The sequence below is a fragment of the Camelus bactrianus genome, chromosome 8, assembly GCF_048773025.1.
Source record: "Camelus bactrianus isolate YW-2024 breed Bactrian camel chromosome 8, ASM4877302v1, whole genome shotgun sequence".
Taxonomy (NCBI): domain Eukaryota; kingdom Metazoa; phylum Chordata; class Mammalia; order Artiodactyla; family Camelidae; genus Camelus; species Camelus bactrianus.
In genome coordinates, this window is record NC_133546.1 from 8,584,700 (window position 1) to 8,601,185 (window position 16,486).

At 49.2% G+C, this 16,486-nt stretch overlaps 1 protein-coding gene across 4 annotated transcripts in view; it reads right to left on the reverse strand.

The window, feature by feature from the left end:
- The window catches only part of SYNJ2 (synaptojanin 2), an 89,852-nt gene extending 75,875 nt beyond the window's left edge, over positions 1-13,977 (reverse strand). Inside the window, exon 1 of one of the 4 annotated variants that reach the window (XM_074368077.1) lies at positions 13,414-13,973. In XM_074368077.1, the coding sequence (XP_074224178.1) occupies positions 13,414-13,540 (127 nt within the window). In that variant the 5' untranslated portion in view covers positions 13,541-13,973. Of the gene's footprint in view, positions 1-13,413 lie in introns of all 4 variants that reach the window. The other 3 variants (XM_074368076.1, XM_074368080.1, XM_045524491.2) reach the window with 3 other exon arrangements.
- Positions 13,978-16,486: the final 2,509 nt, after the last annotated feature.

The window sequence follows — 16,486 nt, forward strand, 5'->3', positions numbered from 1 at the left end:
GAAGGGGCTCAGGGGAACAGACAGGGCACAGCAGCAGGCCAGGAGGGCGGGGTGGCGCTGAGTGCACTGTCTGTCAGCCGGGACTTCCGGACTTCAGCGCCTGAATCACAGCAGGAGGAATGGGGCAGAGAGAGGAAGGCACCCAGCCACCCAAGGCTGCCCTCAGCCACCCGCTCGCTCTGCTGCTTGGGCCATTTGTTTTCCTCCTTCTAAGAATGACTTACTATGGCTTTTGCCAATTTTTCTGCTGAACTACGTGTCCTGGTACGTCGTGACCTACAGGTGTGCTTCCACAGCACACCGTGCTCGTCAGTCTCTGCCCACAGATGCCGCAGAGGGCCGCACGCAGTCCTTCCAGGCTGTCGCTCGTCTTTTAACTGCATTTATGGTGTCTTTTGATATCCCAGAGTTTTACATTTTTATGTAATCAAATCTATGAGTCTGACACGGGGTGAAGGAGGAGCAGGGGTCTGAGGGTGCCGCCGACGCTGTTTCCACATCTTCGCGCTGGTGCGTGGTGCCTTCACTCTGTGAAAATTCATGGAGCTGTCCACTGAGGATGTGTTCATTTTTCTGTAGACATTATATTTCAATAAAAAGCAGTTCTTAAATCTTTCAGCTTTTTTCCCTTTATGACTCCTGAGTTTTATGCTTTGCCTAGAAAGGCTTTCCATACCACTGTGAAAGCATGTCCTATATTTTCTTCTAATACTTTAAAAGTGAGATTTCTTTACATTTAACTCTTAAATACCTCGGGAATTTATTTTAACATATGATTTAATGTAGGGCTCTAACTTCATTCGTGTCCACATGGGCTTGACAAAACCTTTTCCTAGGGGGGAGGGTATAACTCAGTGGTAGAATGCATGCCTGGCATGCGCAAGGTCCTGGTTCAATCCCCAGCACCTCCATTAAAATAAATAAATAAAAACCTAATTACCTCCCCCCACAAAAAAGAATAATAAAAAAAAGAAAACCACCTTTTTCTAACTCTCTAGCTCTGGTTCCCTGGGAACTCTATAAAGGTAAAATATCAGCCATGTCACTAAGACAACACCGCTTACAGTAAAAATGAACTTCATAAATGATAACCCCCTGATGAGGACACTAGGCCTGGGGCTTCCTTAAGCGTGACAACTCTTGCAACTAGGGAGGCCCCTCCGTGAACCCTGGAATCCACATCTATGGGGGTTTTATAAGGGATACTGGCTTCTTTGGGCATGAGGCTTTAAGCCAGAGAGATGCTAGTTACCAATGGACGGCTGTGCAAGCAGTCAGTCACCTGCATGAACTGCTGCAGAGACCACTTGGTCCCCGAAGAGCGTCAGCCGGCAGGGACGTGCGGGCAGGTGAGGTTTCCACCTTTCTCCTTTCTGACCAGACAGCTGAGGGGGGCTGAATATTTGGCTGAATAAGGGAAGGGCCCAACTGCACAAACACCATTTATTATCTACCTTTTCCTTGGCTGATTTAAATGATCACCTTAATAGTAAACTAAATTACTCTATTTACACGAGTCTGTTCTGAGCCCTCTCCTCTAGTCTATTGATTTTTTTGCCTAACACACCATTGTTACAGCTTTACAGTATGATTTACTGTCTGGTAGATCAAGTCTAATCCAATCTTTTAAAAAAAAAATCGGCTATTTTGGTCATTCCTTCATCATGCGGCGGTGTTTCCTGAGCCACCCCTCACGTCCGACAGTGTTGTGAAGACCTCCCAACTCTTACGAGTTTCCTGGGGCTGCTGTAACAAAGTACCATAACTGGGGGATTGGAGCAATGCAGTTTATTAAACAGCTGCAAAATCCAAGTGTTGGCAGAGCCACGCTCCCTCTGAAGGTTCCCGGGGAGGATCTTTCCTGCCTCTTCCAGCTCCTGGTGGCCCCAGGTGTTCTCAGGCTGGTGACAGCTCCCCTCCACTCTCTGCCTCTGTCTTCACAAGGCTGTCTTCCCTCTGTGCTCTGGTCTTCACGGGACATTCCCCCCTCTGTGCGTATCTGTCTCTGTGTCTCTCTTCTTATAATGACACCAGTCCTACTGTATTAAAGACCAACCCTACTCCAGTACAACTTCATCTTAATTTATATCTTAATTATGGTGACAGAGACCCTATTTTCCAGTAAGGTGACTTACTGGAAATTAGGACTTGAACGTATCTTTCTGGGGAGACACAATGCAACCTACAGCATCCCAAGAAGCTGGCATTCTCACAAACAACAGACATCGTAAGTAAATAAGTAAGGTAATTTCGGTGATGAGTGCTACAAAGACAAGAAAACAGGTGAGGGGACAGAGACAGGGGGCGTGAAAGTCATGGGCTAGCTGGCCAGGGAGGTCAGGAACATCTCGCCGGAGTCCCTGAGTTTGGCCTACGTGAGGACAAGGGGGTCAGGCAGAGGTCTGGGAAGCGCATCGCGGGCGGCGGGCACAGCACGTTTAGAGATGCGGAGGCAGGAACCGGTCAGGGTTACTCAGGAGGCGTGAGCCCAGGAAATGGTGGGGGACGAGGCTGGAGAAAGAGCCAGGGCAGAGGACTGGGCCATGCAGGCGTGGTCAGGCCGCCGTGTGGGATCGACGGGGGGAGGCCCCAGAGTGGCAGCGGGGGGCTCATTAGGAGGTGGCGTGCAGTCCACGAGCGGGAGGGCGGTGGCCGGACTAGCGCCGTAGCAGCTGCCACAGGGGAACGAGTGGGATGCAGATATATTTCGGAGGTAAAGTGGTCTAGGTTTGCTGGTGGACTGGATGACTCACGGTTCTGTCCGAGCATCTGTCCACCCACAGGGGCTGCCACTACAAAACGGGAGGATTAAGAGAAGGGCAAGTTTAAGTGTGTAGGAGGCCCAGATACAATTTATTTCTTTAAAAATTAAGTTATGTACTTTTTTTTTTTTTAGACAGAGGTGCTGGGGATTGAACCCAGGACCTCGTGCATGCTAAGCATGTGCTCTATCACTGAGCTCTACCCACCCAAGATATACTACAAAATCAGCCAGTTAAGTTTTATATCAAACTCCCACTGCCCAGAGTTTAACTGGATTTTACTCACAGACACTTGAACTTCCATATTAACTGGAGAACAAACATTTTTACAATGTCGATGTTCCTTTCCCAAGAATATGCTGTACTTTTCCATTTATTCAGTATGCCAGTAAAGTTTTACAACTTTCTTCTTTGAGGCTTTACATATTTTATTATGTTTGTTTCCAGAAATTGCTGTCACTGGGAGAGGAATCTTTTTTTTTTTCCTACTACATACTCTGATTGATTAATGATGGTATATGGGAAAACTATCGATTTTTATCTGTTGAGCTTGAAAAGCAGCCAATGTATTAATTCACTAAGTCTAATGAATGCCTATCACCCAGCTGCAATGGGATCAACATTTTCCCAATCTTATTTCAGCTATTCTCCCATCTCCACTGTGTGTGCAAGTGTGTCCGTCTGTCTGTCTCCTGGAGTGTTGCCAAGCAAGTTCCAGACGTGATATCACCGCACTCATAGGGACTTCGGATCCATCTCCTGGGTTTCCTAAGTGTATGATCTTATCATCTGCTCCCAAAGACCTGAGAGTGTTCAGGGGTGGGGAAGACAGAAGCCACAAGACAGACGACTCTTAGAAGGCCCAGGACAAAGGCAGGGACTGAACTGAAGCCACAAAGTTCATCCTCTAAAGCTCACAGCCTTTCCGTACAGGATCCCCCCTCAACTCTTTTTTCTGGGTCTGTTTACCCTTTTAAGACAAAATTCTAATAAGCTGTCAGGAACCTAATTTTCCTAACAGCAAATTGACCCAGAAACCTAAAGGGGGAGGGTACCGCTGAAATTGGACACACCCAGAAACCCCTGAAGTCTGGAGCCGTTCATGTGCAGGCGATGGGTGTTACTAGAATTTCTCACTCCATATACGTGCTTTATGTCATCTGTTCCTGTGTTGTAGAGGCAGGCTGCAAACACCAGTTCTGTGGTTGGATGAAAATTTTATCACTACCACACAAGTTAGAAAAGGCCTTTAACTGTCCACTTTTTCTCCAGGGCAGCCTCCAGTCCATATGGTACCTTTTTGTGAATTAGCAGAAGTGTCCCCTCTGGACAGATTCAGACGCACAGTCACAGACTGGAAAGCAGGGGAGCTGGGAAGGGAACAGGAGTTCAGCTCTCCTCACCCACCACTCCTACCCCCTCACCCTTGCTGGGAGGAACCCCCCCACCTCACCCCAGAACCTGGCATGGGGGCCCGTGATCCCCTGTGTTCCCATCCCAGACTCCTGCGGGCTTTGCAAATGTCAATACTTTTAACACCCTAATGGAAACCATACTTCTTCCCCCGTCAACAAACAGCAAAACTTAAAGAAATAATAACAGAATACTACTCAGCCATAAAAAATAAAAGAATGCCATTTGCACCAACATGGATGGATCTGGAGATCATCATTCTAAGTGAAGTAAGCAGAAAGAGAAAAATACCATATGATATCACTCATATGTGGAATCTAAAAAAAAAAAAAAAAAGACACAAATAAACTTTTTTACAAAGCAGAAACTCACAGACATATAAAACAAACTTATGGTTACCTGGAGGGAAAGGAGGTAGGAAGGGATAAATTGGAAGTTCAAGATTTGCAGATACTAACTACTACATATAAGATAGATAAACAACAAGTGTTTACTGTATAGTACAGGGAACTACATTTAATATCTCATAGTAGCCTATAATGAAAAAGAATATGAAAACGAATATATGTATGTATATGTATGACTGAAACATTATGCTGTACACCAGAAATTGGCACAACATTGTTAACTGTCTATACTTCAATTTAAAAGAAAGAAAGAAAGAATAACAATAAAGTTCTATTACTTCTGGTTAAAATCAATTTATACTACCAGACAAAATCTCTCAGTTCTCACTCCCAAACACTGTGTGTCTGGAGAAAGAGGCAAGTAGCCTTTAGAAATTAGGACTATAAGGTTCTGTTTGTCCACTCCAGAGACATACAATTGCACGGTGGAATTCCATTCTTGCAGCTCTGCTGCTGGCCCTCCCATGCTACCCAAACAGATGTGTTCTGACTATGGCTCTTCCTTGCTGGTCCACCAGCTCTTCCCCTCCTGGTCCACTGGCTCCTTCCCACCTGGTCTACTGACTCCTCCCATCCTGGAGAAGCAGGTACCACTATAAGGGGCCGGCTCAGGCCTGGGTGGGTGGCAAGTTATTTCTAGTCCTCGTTTTCCAATATTCATTTATCCACACCATTTCAATAAAAACAAACAAGTCCATCGTTGAAACAGGCTGTGACGTGAGCATCACTGTTCTTTTTGGCCGGGGCACATGCACTGCCACCACACCTGACAGCCTCCCCATCACTCCTCTCTGCCAGGACAATCCAGGTCGGCCTGCTTGACCTCGGCTCTGCTTGTAGGGAAGTCGGAGCAGCAGAGAACTGTCTCAGCTTAAAGAGTTTTTCCAACATACAATATTCATCAGCCACGGATAAGATTCATGGTGAAGCTAAGTTCGTGCAAGGCACAGGCAATAAAAACAGACAGATAAAACAAGCCCTCACATCCCCAGACACACAGCTCCCTTCTCCAGTCCAGATTGTTAAGAAAAAGTGATGCAATATGGCAAAGGTATGATTTTCAGAATGCCAGTGGATATTAATAAGAATCTGCTAAAAGAGCTACTGAATTAGCATAGTTTATATTTTAATAAATACCATATGTTCATAATTTAAGCTTAAATAGTTATGGCTTAAAATTATTCTGTTGGTTATAGGAAAGGGATACAGGCTCAAGGAGAGACAATCTGATGCATTTTAATTAATTCGTAATTCTTCAAATTCTCCAATAAAAAACGTTCAGCATCAGATTCCTAGGTTTAGCTCAGACTTAGATCTGAGCCACCTTAGAGTCTACCTTGCCAGGTCCTTTCTCCTAATATTCAAATTTCTGGGTAGTTTAAGTAAGTGTGTAAAGTAGGGGTGTTGCTTATTTGCTTATGCTTACTGTTTAAGCTTTCTTTTTTTTTTTTAAAGACACGTGGGATCTGAGACTAGGAGAGGCAATACAGGTCGTCATTCATTTGTTTTCAGATTAGGATTCTGAGACCTGGAGCATTTAACTGAATTCCCCCAGATAAGGAATAGCTTGAGTCAGAGCTAGAATTCAGGTCTTTCTCCTGCCAAAAGGCAGGAGCAGAAACAGGTGAAGGGTTTGGAGGTGTTATCACTAGGACATTCCAGGGTCAGACCTGAGGAAAGGAAGGTAGTTTGCCTTTTCTGAGCAGGAATTGCTACCACCAATTGTAATAAGTCAATACAAATTGAAAGCAAACAGGCAGCTGACCAGCAGAGAAAAGCCGTAGTCCTGCTCGCTTAAATCTGGCCATTTTCCTAGATCCTCATGGATGACTGGACAATCCCAGTCCTCCACTGGGTCTGAGCATCAGTCCTGAACACCCTGCCCTCTCCTGACCCACCCCCAAATCCCACATCAACACCGTAACTAGGAGAATGTCTGTGGCCCGGGTTCCGTTCGGTGAGACCTCACAGTGCTTTAAAGGACACAGGGGAAGTCCCTCTTCCTTCTTAACACCTGTTTTGCCCCAAGCATCGCCTCAGACCTTGTCAAAGAGCAAAAGGGGTGGAAGTTGAGGCCCTGCTCTCAGGTAACACGCGGCTTCACTGAAACAAGGAAAGGGTCAGAGGCTAGAGCACAGTAGCTTGTCATCAGGCTGGACGAGGGTCCAGGAGGTCGGGGGACAGCTCTTTGTGCTTTAGCAGCCCCCTGGGGGAGGGGGGAGGCGGGGCAGAAGTGGGCACAGATGCAGGAATAGAATTAAGTACCAGCTCCCATGATATTACAGAAGCCTCTCTGGGAGAGTCCCATATCCTCAAAAAACTGCTTTAAAATTAAGTTCAGGCTTTTGCATCTGTGCTTTGGAATTGCTCCCATGAACTGGGCCAGCGGAAGGAGCTGCCCTGCCCACCTTCACATCTACTATGCTCAGAGTGAATCCTCCCGCCCGCAGTCACTTTCTGAACCCAGAAGCTTGACAAGCAAATGGCAACTCTCCAGCTTTATTCATAAGCTACGAGTGCAGACTGCTTCCCCTCCACCACCCAGCCAGGTGCATCCAGCCTTCCTAAATGGGGCCCTTTGCTGGCTCCACTGGCCCCACAACAGGCGCCCAGTGCCCACCTTGGGTGCAAAGCACAGTCTATCCACCCACTTAGCAGAGCCACCCTTAGGCCCCCAGAACAAGCAAGTAGAGGACAGGAAGCTACATCCCCGCAAGGCATCCAGCACACTCACTCAGGAATCTCTCCCCACTCAAAACACTGGAGAGCTTCAGGAAGACACAGTCCAACATGTTACCTGTTTGACAGTCCTTGCATTCAGATGATAAACAGACAGATAAAACAAGCCCACACACTTGGGGAGCCTGGTGTCTCCCTGCTGCCTCTACGAGGAGAAACCTAGCCCTTCCTTCAGAGCCTTGAGTTTAATCGGGCTCTGTTCTAGGTGTCGGGGCATCCTCACCGAAGAACTAGACCCAGCACGAGCCTCAGATCTGCAGTAACGCAGGACTGAAGCCCGCACTCTTCTCCCGAAGATCTCCCCTCTGTAATGCCACGTGCACTGCTCAGAAAGTGGGTGACTGCTTCCCCAAGAGTGAATACTCCTCAAAAAGTGATGAGAACCCAGTCACAGTCGGGATGTCGTATTGATGCCCACGCTCACCGGCAGCCCGTGTCTCCACTGACTGCGCATGCGTTTTGAAACCCCAGATAAGCACAAGGACAACGACACACACATTGAATTTCCTTAGTGAACATATTGCTCTCTGGAGCCTCTGGCCTTGTTCAAATCATGGCCCGGCCACTAACTGGAAATGGAACCTCGTGCAAGTTCTCAGGCCTCCCTGCGCCTCAGTTCCTCCAAGTGTGAACGGAGACCATTGGACCTGCATCTTTAAGAGGACGGAATAAGTCAACACATATAAACCACAGACAGTGCCTGGTGCATGGTAAGCGCCCCCTAAGTGTTAGCTATTATAATCAAGTTGAACCACAGTTTATTTGACCAGCTGAAAATTCAAAACACTGTAATAAACATCCCTGAAGTGAAATGGGTTTGTATGTGAATATTTTCTGAGATATTCTACCCAGAGAATCCTGGATCAAAGGTAGGCCTATTTTTAAGGTTTTCATTAAACTGTCCTCAAGAGCGACTTGCATTCACAAAACAGGAACTGCCTATAATAGGGCTGTATGGTGTCACCCTTGGCAGACAATCCCCCATCTAGTGAAGGCCCTGGGTCACTGCAGCCTGGAGAGGCCAGTGCAGCTCTGGGGTCTCGCCTTCCAGCCCTCTGCTCGCTCAGGTGCACACACCCTTGCCAGCTCAATCCGATTTTCCCCTGGAGGTGGGCTGGCCACCATGCCACCCAGCCCCTCTGGGAAATGCTTAGGGACCCCAACCTAATTCCCAAGTCTCAGCCTGGGACAGCCTGCCAGGGCTTTCAGGACACATCAAACGGGGGAAAATATTCCCCATCCCCAGGTTCCCAGTGCAGCAACAGAAGCTGAGCAGCCACAAATCACCAAGGGGTCCCTGGGTGCCCAGGGAACGTCCCAGAGTGAGACCTGAATCCACCCAGGTGCTCAGAGCACACCTGGCCTGACACCTACAGGGTCTGAACCAGAGTTCCATTGAGCCCAGCACCTCTATGTCCAACTATCTGTCAGGTTTAAATCAAGCTCACAAACTGTTAAACAAAAAACACATTCTATCTTCCTGGCTTGAGAAGGACACTCCCCAGGACTAACTGGAAGGCCAGATCCAGAAAGCAGTCAGCGGAGGGAGCCACCCCTACTCCCTACGGCCCTGCAGGGACCTCGTGAGGACACCCCAGCCAGTCTGCATCCAGTTCCACCCCCACCCTGCACCCACACCCTAACCATCCCCGGACCTGAGTGGACACCCTCACTGTGCAGTCTGCTGGGGGCCCTGGGGGAAAACCATAGCAGGCTGGATGCGGAAGTGGGCTGGGCACCATTTGTACAGGAGATGCCAGGATCCCATGTCCCTGGGGTGTGGTTGGGGGCAGGGAGTAAAACAGCAGGCGACACGGCCCCTTGGCCAACTCCTCATTCCCATGAGAGGCACAGGGGAAGGCTGCCTCTTGCCACGGTCTGGGGCAGATTGTATCCTCTGAGCCCCTCAATGCTGTCCACAGGAGGGGACCCTGCTCTTCCGGGCTGTGGTCTGCTCTTCCCATGTGATCATTTTACTCTAAAAAAATGTATCTTGGCCAGAAACTCAGAATCAGTTCACACCACCATTTCTGTTGTTGCGCACACTTAAATTCATCAAGTAAATTTTTTTTTGCTATCATAGAACAATTTTATTGTTTTTTCATATTCTTTTTCATAAATTCATCAAGTAAATTTTGAACTTACCCACACATAAATGCAAGTCAGGGGGGAGAAAAAGCCAAGCCAAATAAATTAAAACCTTTTTTGCCAATGAACCAGCTACATTTTAGGAGATTTATTTTTCGTAAAAAATATAAGGATGGGTGACATAGAATTGAAATATATTGATTATTATCAAAACTGAGTGACATATACAGGGGATTCATTTTTCCCTTCCACTTTTGTGTACATTTGAAATTTTTCACAATTAAAGGTTTAAAGAAAAGTTTTGGAGCCACAGAGCCCCAAAAATGAGGCTGGCAAGATTTGAAATCACATTCCTACTGGTGAGTGACAAAAATGTCAGGCAGAAGCACACACTAACCCAGTTTTCAATTCTGCAAATACTACACAGAGCAAACCTCCCACGAGGAAAGGACGGTGCCCGAGCCACGGACGCCACAGGCCACGCTATGACCCTGGGTCACTGCCTGGGTTTCTGGAGCCCAGAGCCTCTGCCGGGCCTGCCTGCGCTTCGGGCTTCACCCAGGAGGATTCAGGTGACTCTCTCAGAGGCTCTCAGGCGTGTCAAACGTCAAGTCATTGAGCAAATAAACCCAGGCCACGAAGCCTGACAAAGTGGCCAAAGCACCAATTCAGACAGAGCCTTGCTGGGTCCCAGGGCCACATCTCCAAGTCAAACGAAACGTAACACTGTGGCCTCTGCACAGTGTGTACATGGGACCTTTTCCCCTAGAAGCTCAAAGTAATTTAGGGGCACTCACTAATTAACTTAATTAAGTCTCGCAAGTCTCCTTCCCACCCGGCTCCCTGCTGCCTGTTCCACAGTAAGTGTGGCTGGGGGAGGGACAGGCGGGGCTGCGTGAGCTCACACACTCATGCAAACACACACACACTCGTGTAAACACATGCACGTTCGCAGGCCACCCCTCCTGAGGTGCTGTTTGGAGAACATTGAACTTTGGAGCATGGGTGCTGGTTCTGAAAATCTATGAACAATAGGCCCAGTTCCCTTCATCTGTTCCACAGTAAGTCAAAAAGCAACAAAGAGAAAGAAGACAGCGAGTACTTTTTGTCCCAGTATGCAAATAAGAGAACATCTGCACGCTAATTGTGGATTGTGGACCAGAGGGAATACAGGCTACGGCTTTTTAATCTAAACTTGAGAGTCCTACTGTTGAATCAGGTCACCAAGAAAACTTTATAAAAACCTTTCAAATTGGTGCCAGTATGTTTGGCTTTTCTGCCTCTGGAATTTCTGTTCTCACTGATCCACTCTAAAGATAGATTCCCAACCTAATTCTTTTAGATGCTGGAATTTGGAAGTATTCCTCCAGCAACCTCTTGGCAGCAGTCAAGGTGGCCACCTAAGTCATGCAGGAACAGAAGGATCCACCTAGCAATCGATCAGCTAAGGGTCATTCTTTCCTAAACTCACAACCCAATTCAACTCCCTATCTCAGCACTGCGGGAAAACATTAAGCAATCAATGGCGAGCCCCTTCCACGGGGAGGCCCTTCCAAGGTAGGATTCTTATGGGTTAAAATGTGCCTTAAAAAGCTGTCCTTATGTTTGTCAGGCCCCCTAGCTCTTCTGCTCCTCCCGGGAAAAGCTGCAGCTGCATCTGCCACAGAGCTGCGCAGAACTCAGCACCACTCAGCAGCCGGGGAGAAACCACTCACACATTAGACCTTGGCTTAAGTTGGCTTGGCCTCTCATTCCTCACTGGGGAGGCCATCACAGGAAGTCACAGCTGACATGAACAGGAAGCTGCCTCCAACCTTGAACCTCATGGAATGGTCAGGGTTCCACTGTTAGCCATGCCAGTTGCCACAGGTGTACCATCCTACACAAAAGTGGAGACTGCAACTTTCTGGGTGGGGAGGGAAATGAAAGCACTCTCAACCTTCTCCAGAAAAGGAAGCGAAAAGCTAGACCTTTGGAACACAGATGGAAATGTCACGTTCACAGCCATTCTAGCCAAGGGTGACATAGTCGCAATACCCAAAGTCTGAGACAACAACTTTCTAGTAACAGAAGGCTCTTACAACCCTTCTCTGGGCCAGCAATACCATCAAATGCTACAGCTGTTTTCTAAAAATAGTTTCACTTAATTTAAGAAAAGAAGACTTTAAAAATTAAGTGACAAATGTGGGCTGCACGTGCACTGAGGCGGTGCCCATTCCTTTCATTACATCGTCTTTTCTAGAATCCAGTGTTTTGTAATCACCAACACAACGTACATGATCTCAGCCCAAACCTAATTTCCAAAAGGAAAATATGCCTTATATTACTTTCATTAATCATTTTTTAATGTTCACTTTTGAAAAAATAAAGCCTTTTTATCTAGTGGCTTCAAAGGAACTCTTACATGTATATGAACCTTGCTTAAAGTTGCTGTAATCCAGCCAAAGGATATTTTAATCTCTTTGATGAAGCAGTTGTTTTGTATCATGCAGTTAATCCCTCGGTTCTGATATATGTGGTATGAAGTAGGCATCTAAAATGGAATGGAAATTTCTGTGGTTTTCTTTCAAGACCTTAGCAAATGACCACACTTGGACTTTTTGGGGCACAGCACAAATTGGAATAATCTGATAATAATTTAATCCATGGTTTGCTGCACATTTATGGTGCTGACAATACTGGAGACGTTGCTTCAGTCATCAAGTGAATGAAAACAAGCCAGACAGCTATAGGGTAATGAAATGATTGGGGAAGCAGAAATAGAAGAGATGGTCCTTCTAAGGTGTATATTGAAGAATCTAATTGAAGAACTGATGCATACAATGTGAAAGAAAGACTAGATTCAGTTACAGAGTGTGGTGGGGCTGAGTGCACTGGTCATCCACCTAGAGGACAAGTGACCCTCTTCTGCACTTTGTTTAGCTACAAACAAAGGAAGATGGTACAGCTGGACACCAGCTGTAAGCCTACTCTCCGGCGTTCAAGTTTCAAGTTCTAATAATCCTACCTGGTTTCACTCACTTTGGTATTGCCTCGCCTTCTTCACGTTGGCCACAAAACAAAGGGCAGCCTACCTGGTGATTCCAGGAAGCCATGCATTGGACAACAATACAGAAATAGCTGCATGGACATAAGAGCTGTGTCACCTTGGGCAAGCAAGTTTCTTAGCCTCTTCAGGCCTCAGTTTACTCCTCTGTCATATGGGGATAATAATAGCCCCTCTGTAGAACTGTGAAAATTAAATGAGATGGCCTCCAAAGCTCTTAACACAATGTCAGTCTCAAGACTTCCCAAAGGACCTAGGTGAAATACACTGGCTTGGCATCTGCCTAATTTCAAAAACACCCAGCACAGAATCATCGGGTAATATATTTGCCAACTGTTCTATACTTTGCAGTACTGACGCTTCTCAGCCAAGGATCTACACGCCAAGCATTTTCCGGAGTCTGCTTTGTCCCCATCCCTTCTGGGGATAGAGCAGGCCATCCCAAAGCAACGGGCTTTCACTGGTTTCATCAACAGGTGCAAATGAGAAAGAGTGCCAGGCGCTTGGTCGGGCCGGCTCCTAAGGCAGACCCCTTGAATGATCGTGAATCCGCACCGCAAGAGTCCCAGCGGAGCGCGGGCATAAGAGGCTAGAGGTGGCTCTCCAAGAACGGACCCCTCCGACAGGCGCGCAGATGGCAGACCCCGAGGAGGGGCTGAGGGCCGCCTGCGCACCCGGGCGCAGCCAGATGCGCTCTCCGGCGTCCCCGGCGTCACTTCATTCAAACAGGCCACCCTCCACCCCACGCGAGTGACCCCCACGCCTCAGCTACCTCCGGCGCCCGGTACTGGTCACCTCGGGGAAGGAGGTCCCAGTTTGTCTAAGTCTCCGCAAAGGCGAGTGCCCTCTCCTCTGGGCATCCTTCCCGGGGCAGAAGACCAGCGCACGGCCCCAGCCCCCGGCCGGGCTGCGGAGTCAACGGCCCGGAGCCCCGGGCGGCGCCGCCTGCCGTACTCACCGAGCGTGGCCACCGTGCCGGCCTCGAAGAGCAGGCAGTCCCCGCGGCCGCGCGCCTCCAGCAGGACGCTGCTCTCTCCCGAGGCCTCCAGCCGCCCGAGCAGCCGCAGCCCTTTGCTCAGAGCCATGGGCGCTCCGCCCGGCGCGGCTCTCCGCGATCCCCGAGCTCCCGCAACTTCCAGGAGTTTCACTTTGTGTCCACGCCGCCGGCCGGCCTCAGGCTCCTCCCCGGCCTCCTCCGCGGCCTCCGCCCGGCCGCCTCCTCTCCGCCCGCGCTCGCCGCCCCGGGCAGGTGAGGGCGCGCGGCCGCCTCCCGGTCTCCCCGCCGGCTCCGCCGAGGCGCCGCGCTCCCCCCAGCGGCCGGGCAGCGGCGGGCGACCCCCGGGGCTGGCTGGGGGGCTGATCGGGGGGCCTGAGTGCGGAGGGGAAGTCCTCCCTGCGGTGGGCGGCAGCCAGGAAGGAAGATTCCACACATTCCTCGGCGCGGAGGAGGCTGTAGTCCGCGGGGCGCCCTGAAGCGCCTGAAACGTTACAGGACGCCCGCGGCCTTATATGGACAGCCTGGGCCTGGCCGCCGCTGCGAGGCTGGAAACCTCCGGGACCCGGCCCTCCGCTGCCGTACGGAGTCCTCCCCAGTCCCGCCGGGGGCGCTGCGCCTCCCCCTCTCGTCTACTTCTGCGACCCTGGGCGGGTCACTTCCACTCCCTGTGCCTCGTTGCCCTGCGGGTAAAGCAGGATTAGTTTGTACCTACCGCATGAGGTTGCGGTGAGGATCTCGTTAATTCGCGTAAAGGGCTTGGTGAACGCCTGGCGAGTGCAAAGCGTTCGATAAATGCTGCCCTTTACTAGCTTTCTATATGCGAGGGCACAGCGGCCCACTGTCCACACCAAGCAGAATGTGGGGGTATCAAAGGTGTGCTGTCTTGGCGAGAACTGAGACCATGACCTCGAGATCTGCCACTTACCATGTGACCTTGGCTTCTCTGAGCCCGCTTTCCTGGCCTGTCCGCTGGTGACGGCACCTGCCCCACCGGCTGGCTTACAGGAGGGGTGCGGAGCAAGAGGAGCTGACCCTCTGCAGTAAGAAGCCGGGCAACTGTGAGGGGCTGGTGGGTGCGGGAGTGAGGGGGCTCTTCCGTCTCCCTGCCTGTGCCCTTTCCCCTCCAACATACAATCCCTCCTCCCACTCTGTTCAGTATGTAGTCCCTGACTTAGGGGCTGATACTACAGTAAGCCAGTTTGTACTCACGCACAGGGACACCAGCACCTATCTGTGCATCCTCCATTGGAGTACATGGCCCATCCAAGGATGACCGACAGCTCAGTAACGGGAGGGAGAGCCCCTCTTGCCACTGGGTTCTAGCCGGGAAGTCAGGACTGGTCTGCAGGGGAGGGGAGAAAGGAGAGGGAGAGGGCTCACCTGCAATCGCCCTTTGGGTGGATTTAAAGGTTGCATTTCCTTCTCCTATAATGGGTGTGTATGGACAGCCTCAGAGACCTTCATCAGGGTGTTTCCGTCAGGCCCCAAACCCAGGTGGTTCCTCTCTCACCCCATTCTGCTCACATTGAGAAGACTGTAGGTTGAGCCGTTTGTTTCTTAAGCATGTTCCAGAAGGATCAGAACCCCGGTGCTAAGCAGGACACAACGGTGCCCTTGCAGACATTCAGGAATGACCAGGAACAACCAGACATTCCATCCTCTGTGGACAGCCTCCTGGGTGGTGATTCCGGGAATAAAGGAAATGTGAACAACAGCAGAGATTCAAGTCACTCCTGAGCCTTCTGCTCTCTTGCTCACAAACTCAATTATGATGTGGTGGATATCCATGGTATAATGCTCATAAGGTATCCAAACAGTTTCCCTGTAAAATGGACACATTATTTCCTCATGAAAACACTGCCCACTTTTCCTTTCCCTTTAAACTCGAAGCTCACTCCTTCCAGGAAGCCTTCCTGGAATGCTAAGGTTCCAGATAACAGTGTTTATGTACACTCAGATTCACAGATACCCACTTCAGCTCTCACCTACTCATGTGTTGCCTGAGAGTATTTGTATATTTCTTTTCTCTTAGCCCTTTTTCACAAATTGGGTAGTAAGATCTTGAGGAGAGGACCAAGTCTTTTAAAATGTTATCTCGCCTCCTATTTCCTGCTCTCTCTAGAATCACATACTTTACAGCTCTGCATGGTGGCATGCTGTACATATTTTAAAAAATTTCCTACAGTCCAGACCAGCACTTGAGCTTTACAGCCCATAGAATCTAAGACACAATCAACTGTAAGATGAACCACTATTTTATGTACCAATGAGAAAGAAAAAAAATGCTGCCAATTATAAATTATTTAATTAAATCGTTAGCTATGCCCTGATTTCAGCAATGTTACAATGTGCATCTTGGACTCCAATGAACTATAGTGCTGCTCCCCTTCCTCTGAGAATTGGCTGAATAAGCCAAGAATCTGCTGTGTTTTCAGGTTACTGCCCTCTGGTTCAGTGTGGGACAGTCAACAGGACAGCAGAGGAAGCCCCTACATACACACTGTCTTGACAGGCTGAGGGTCACCTGGGCACTGGTCCATTTAGCAAATAGAGAAAGTAACAGATCATGAGACATTCAAGAAAAGTGTCAGCTCCAATACCTAAGCCGTGAGTGGAACCTGGAAAAGCCAGTGGCCCCACCTGAGTGGGGAAAGTTTGGGCACATCCCACTCCTGAGAGGTAGAGCTCTCTAAAGGCCTATGACTGGAAGGGGAGGAGGTGAGGCAGGAAGGAAACCCCAGCTCCGTCAGCCCCTGGAGTTGACCACTGCAGGAAATGCCACGTAGCTGTGGCCAGGGAGTCAGCCAGGACCTGGGGGGCCAGGGAGCCCAGCAAGTTGTCAAAGCAGAGAGAGAAATAGGGGGAGAGCTCGGGGAAAATGAAAGGCTGTGTTTGGTGCCTGATGGCATGAGAGGCAAAAGGGCAGCAAGGAATTAGAAAGGAGCCCAGCATTTAGAGAATGGGACGGTGCTGGCCCCATCACCAGAGAGATGAGAACAAAGGCAGAAGCTGGTGTGATCAGAGACAGGAGCTG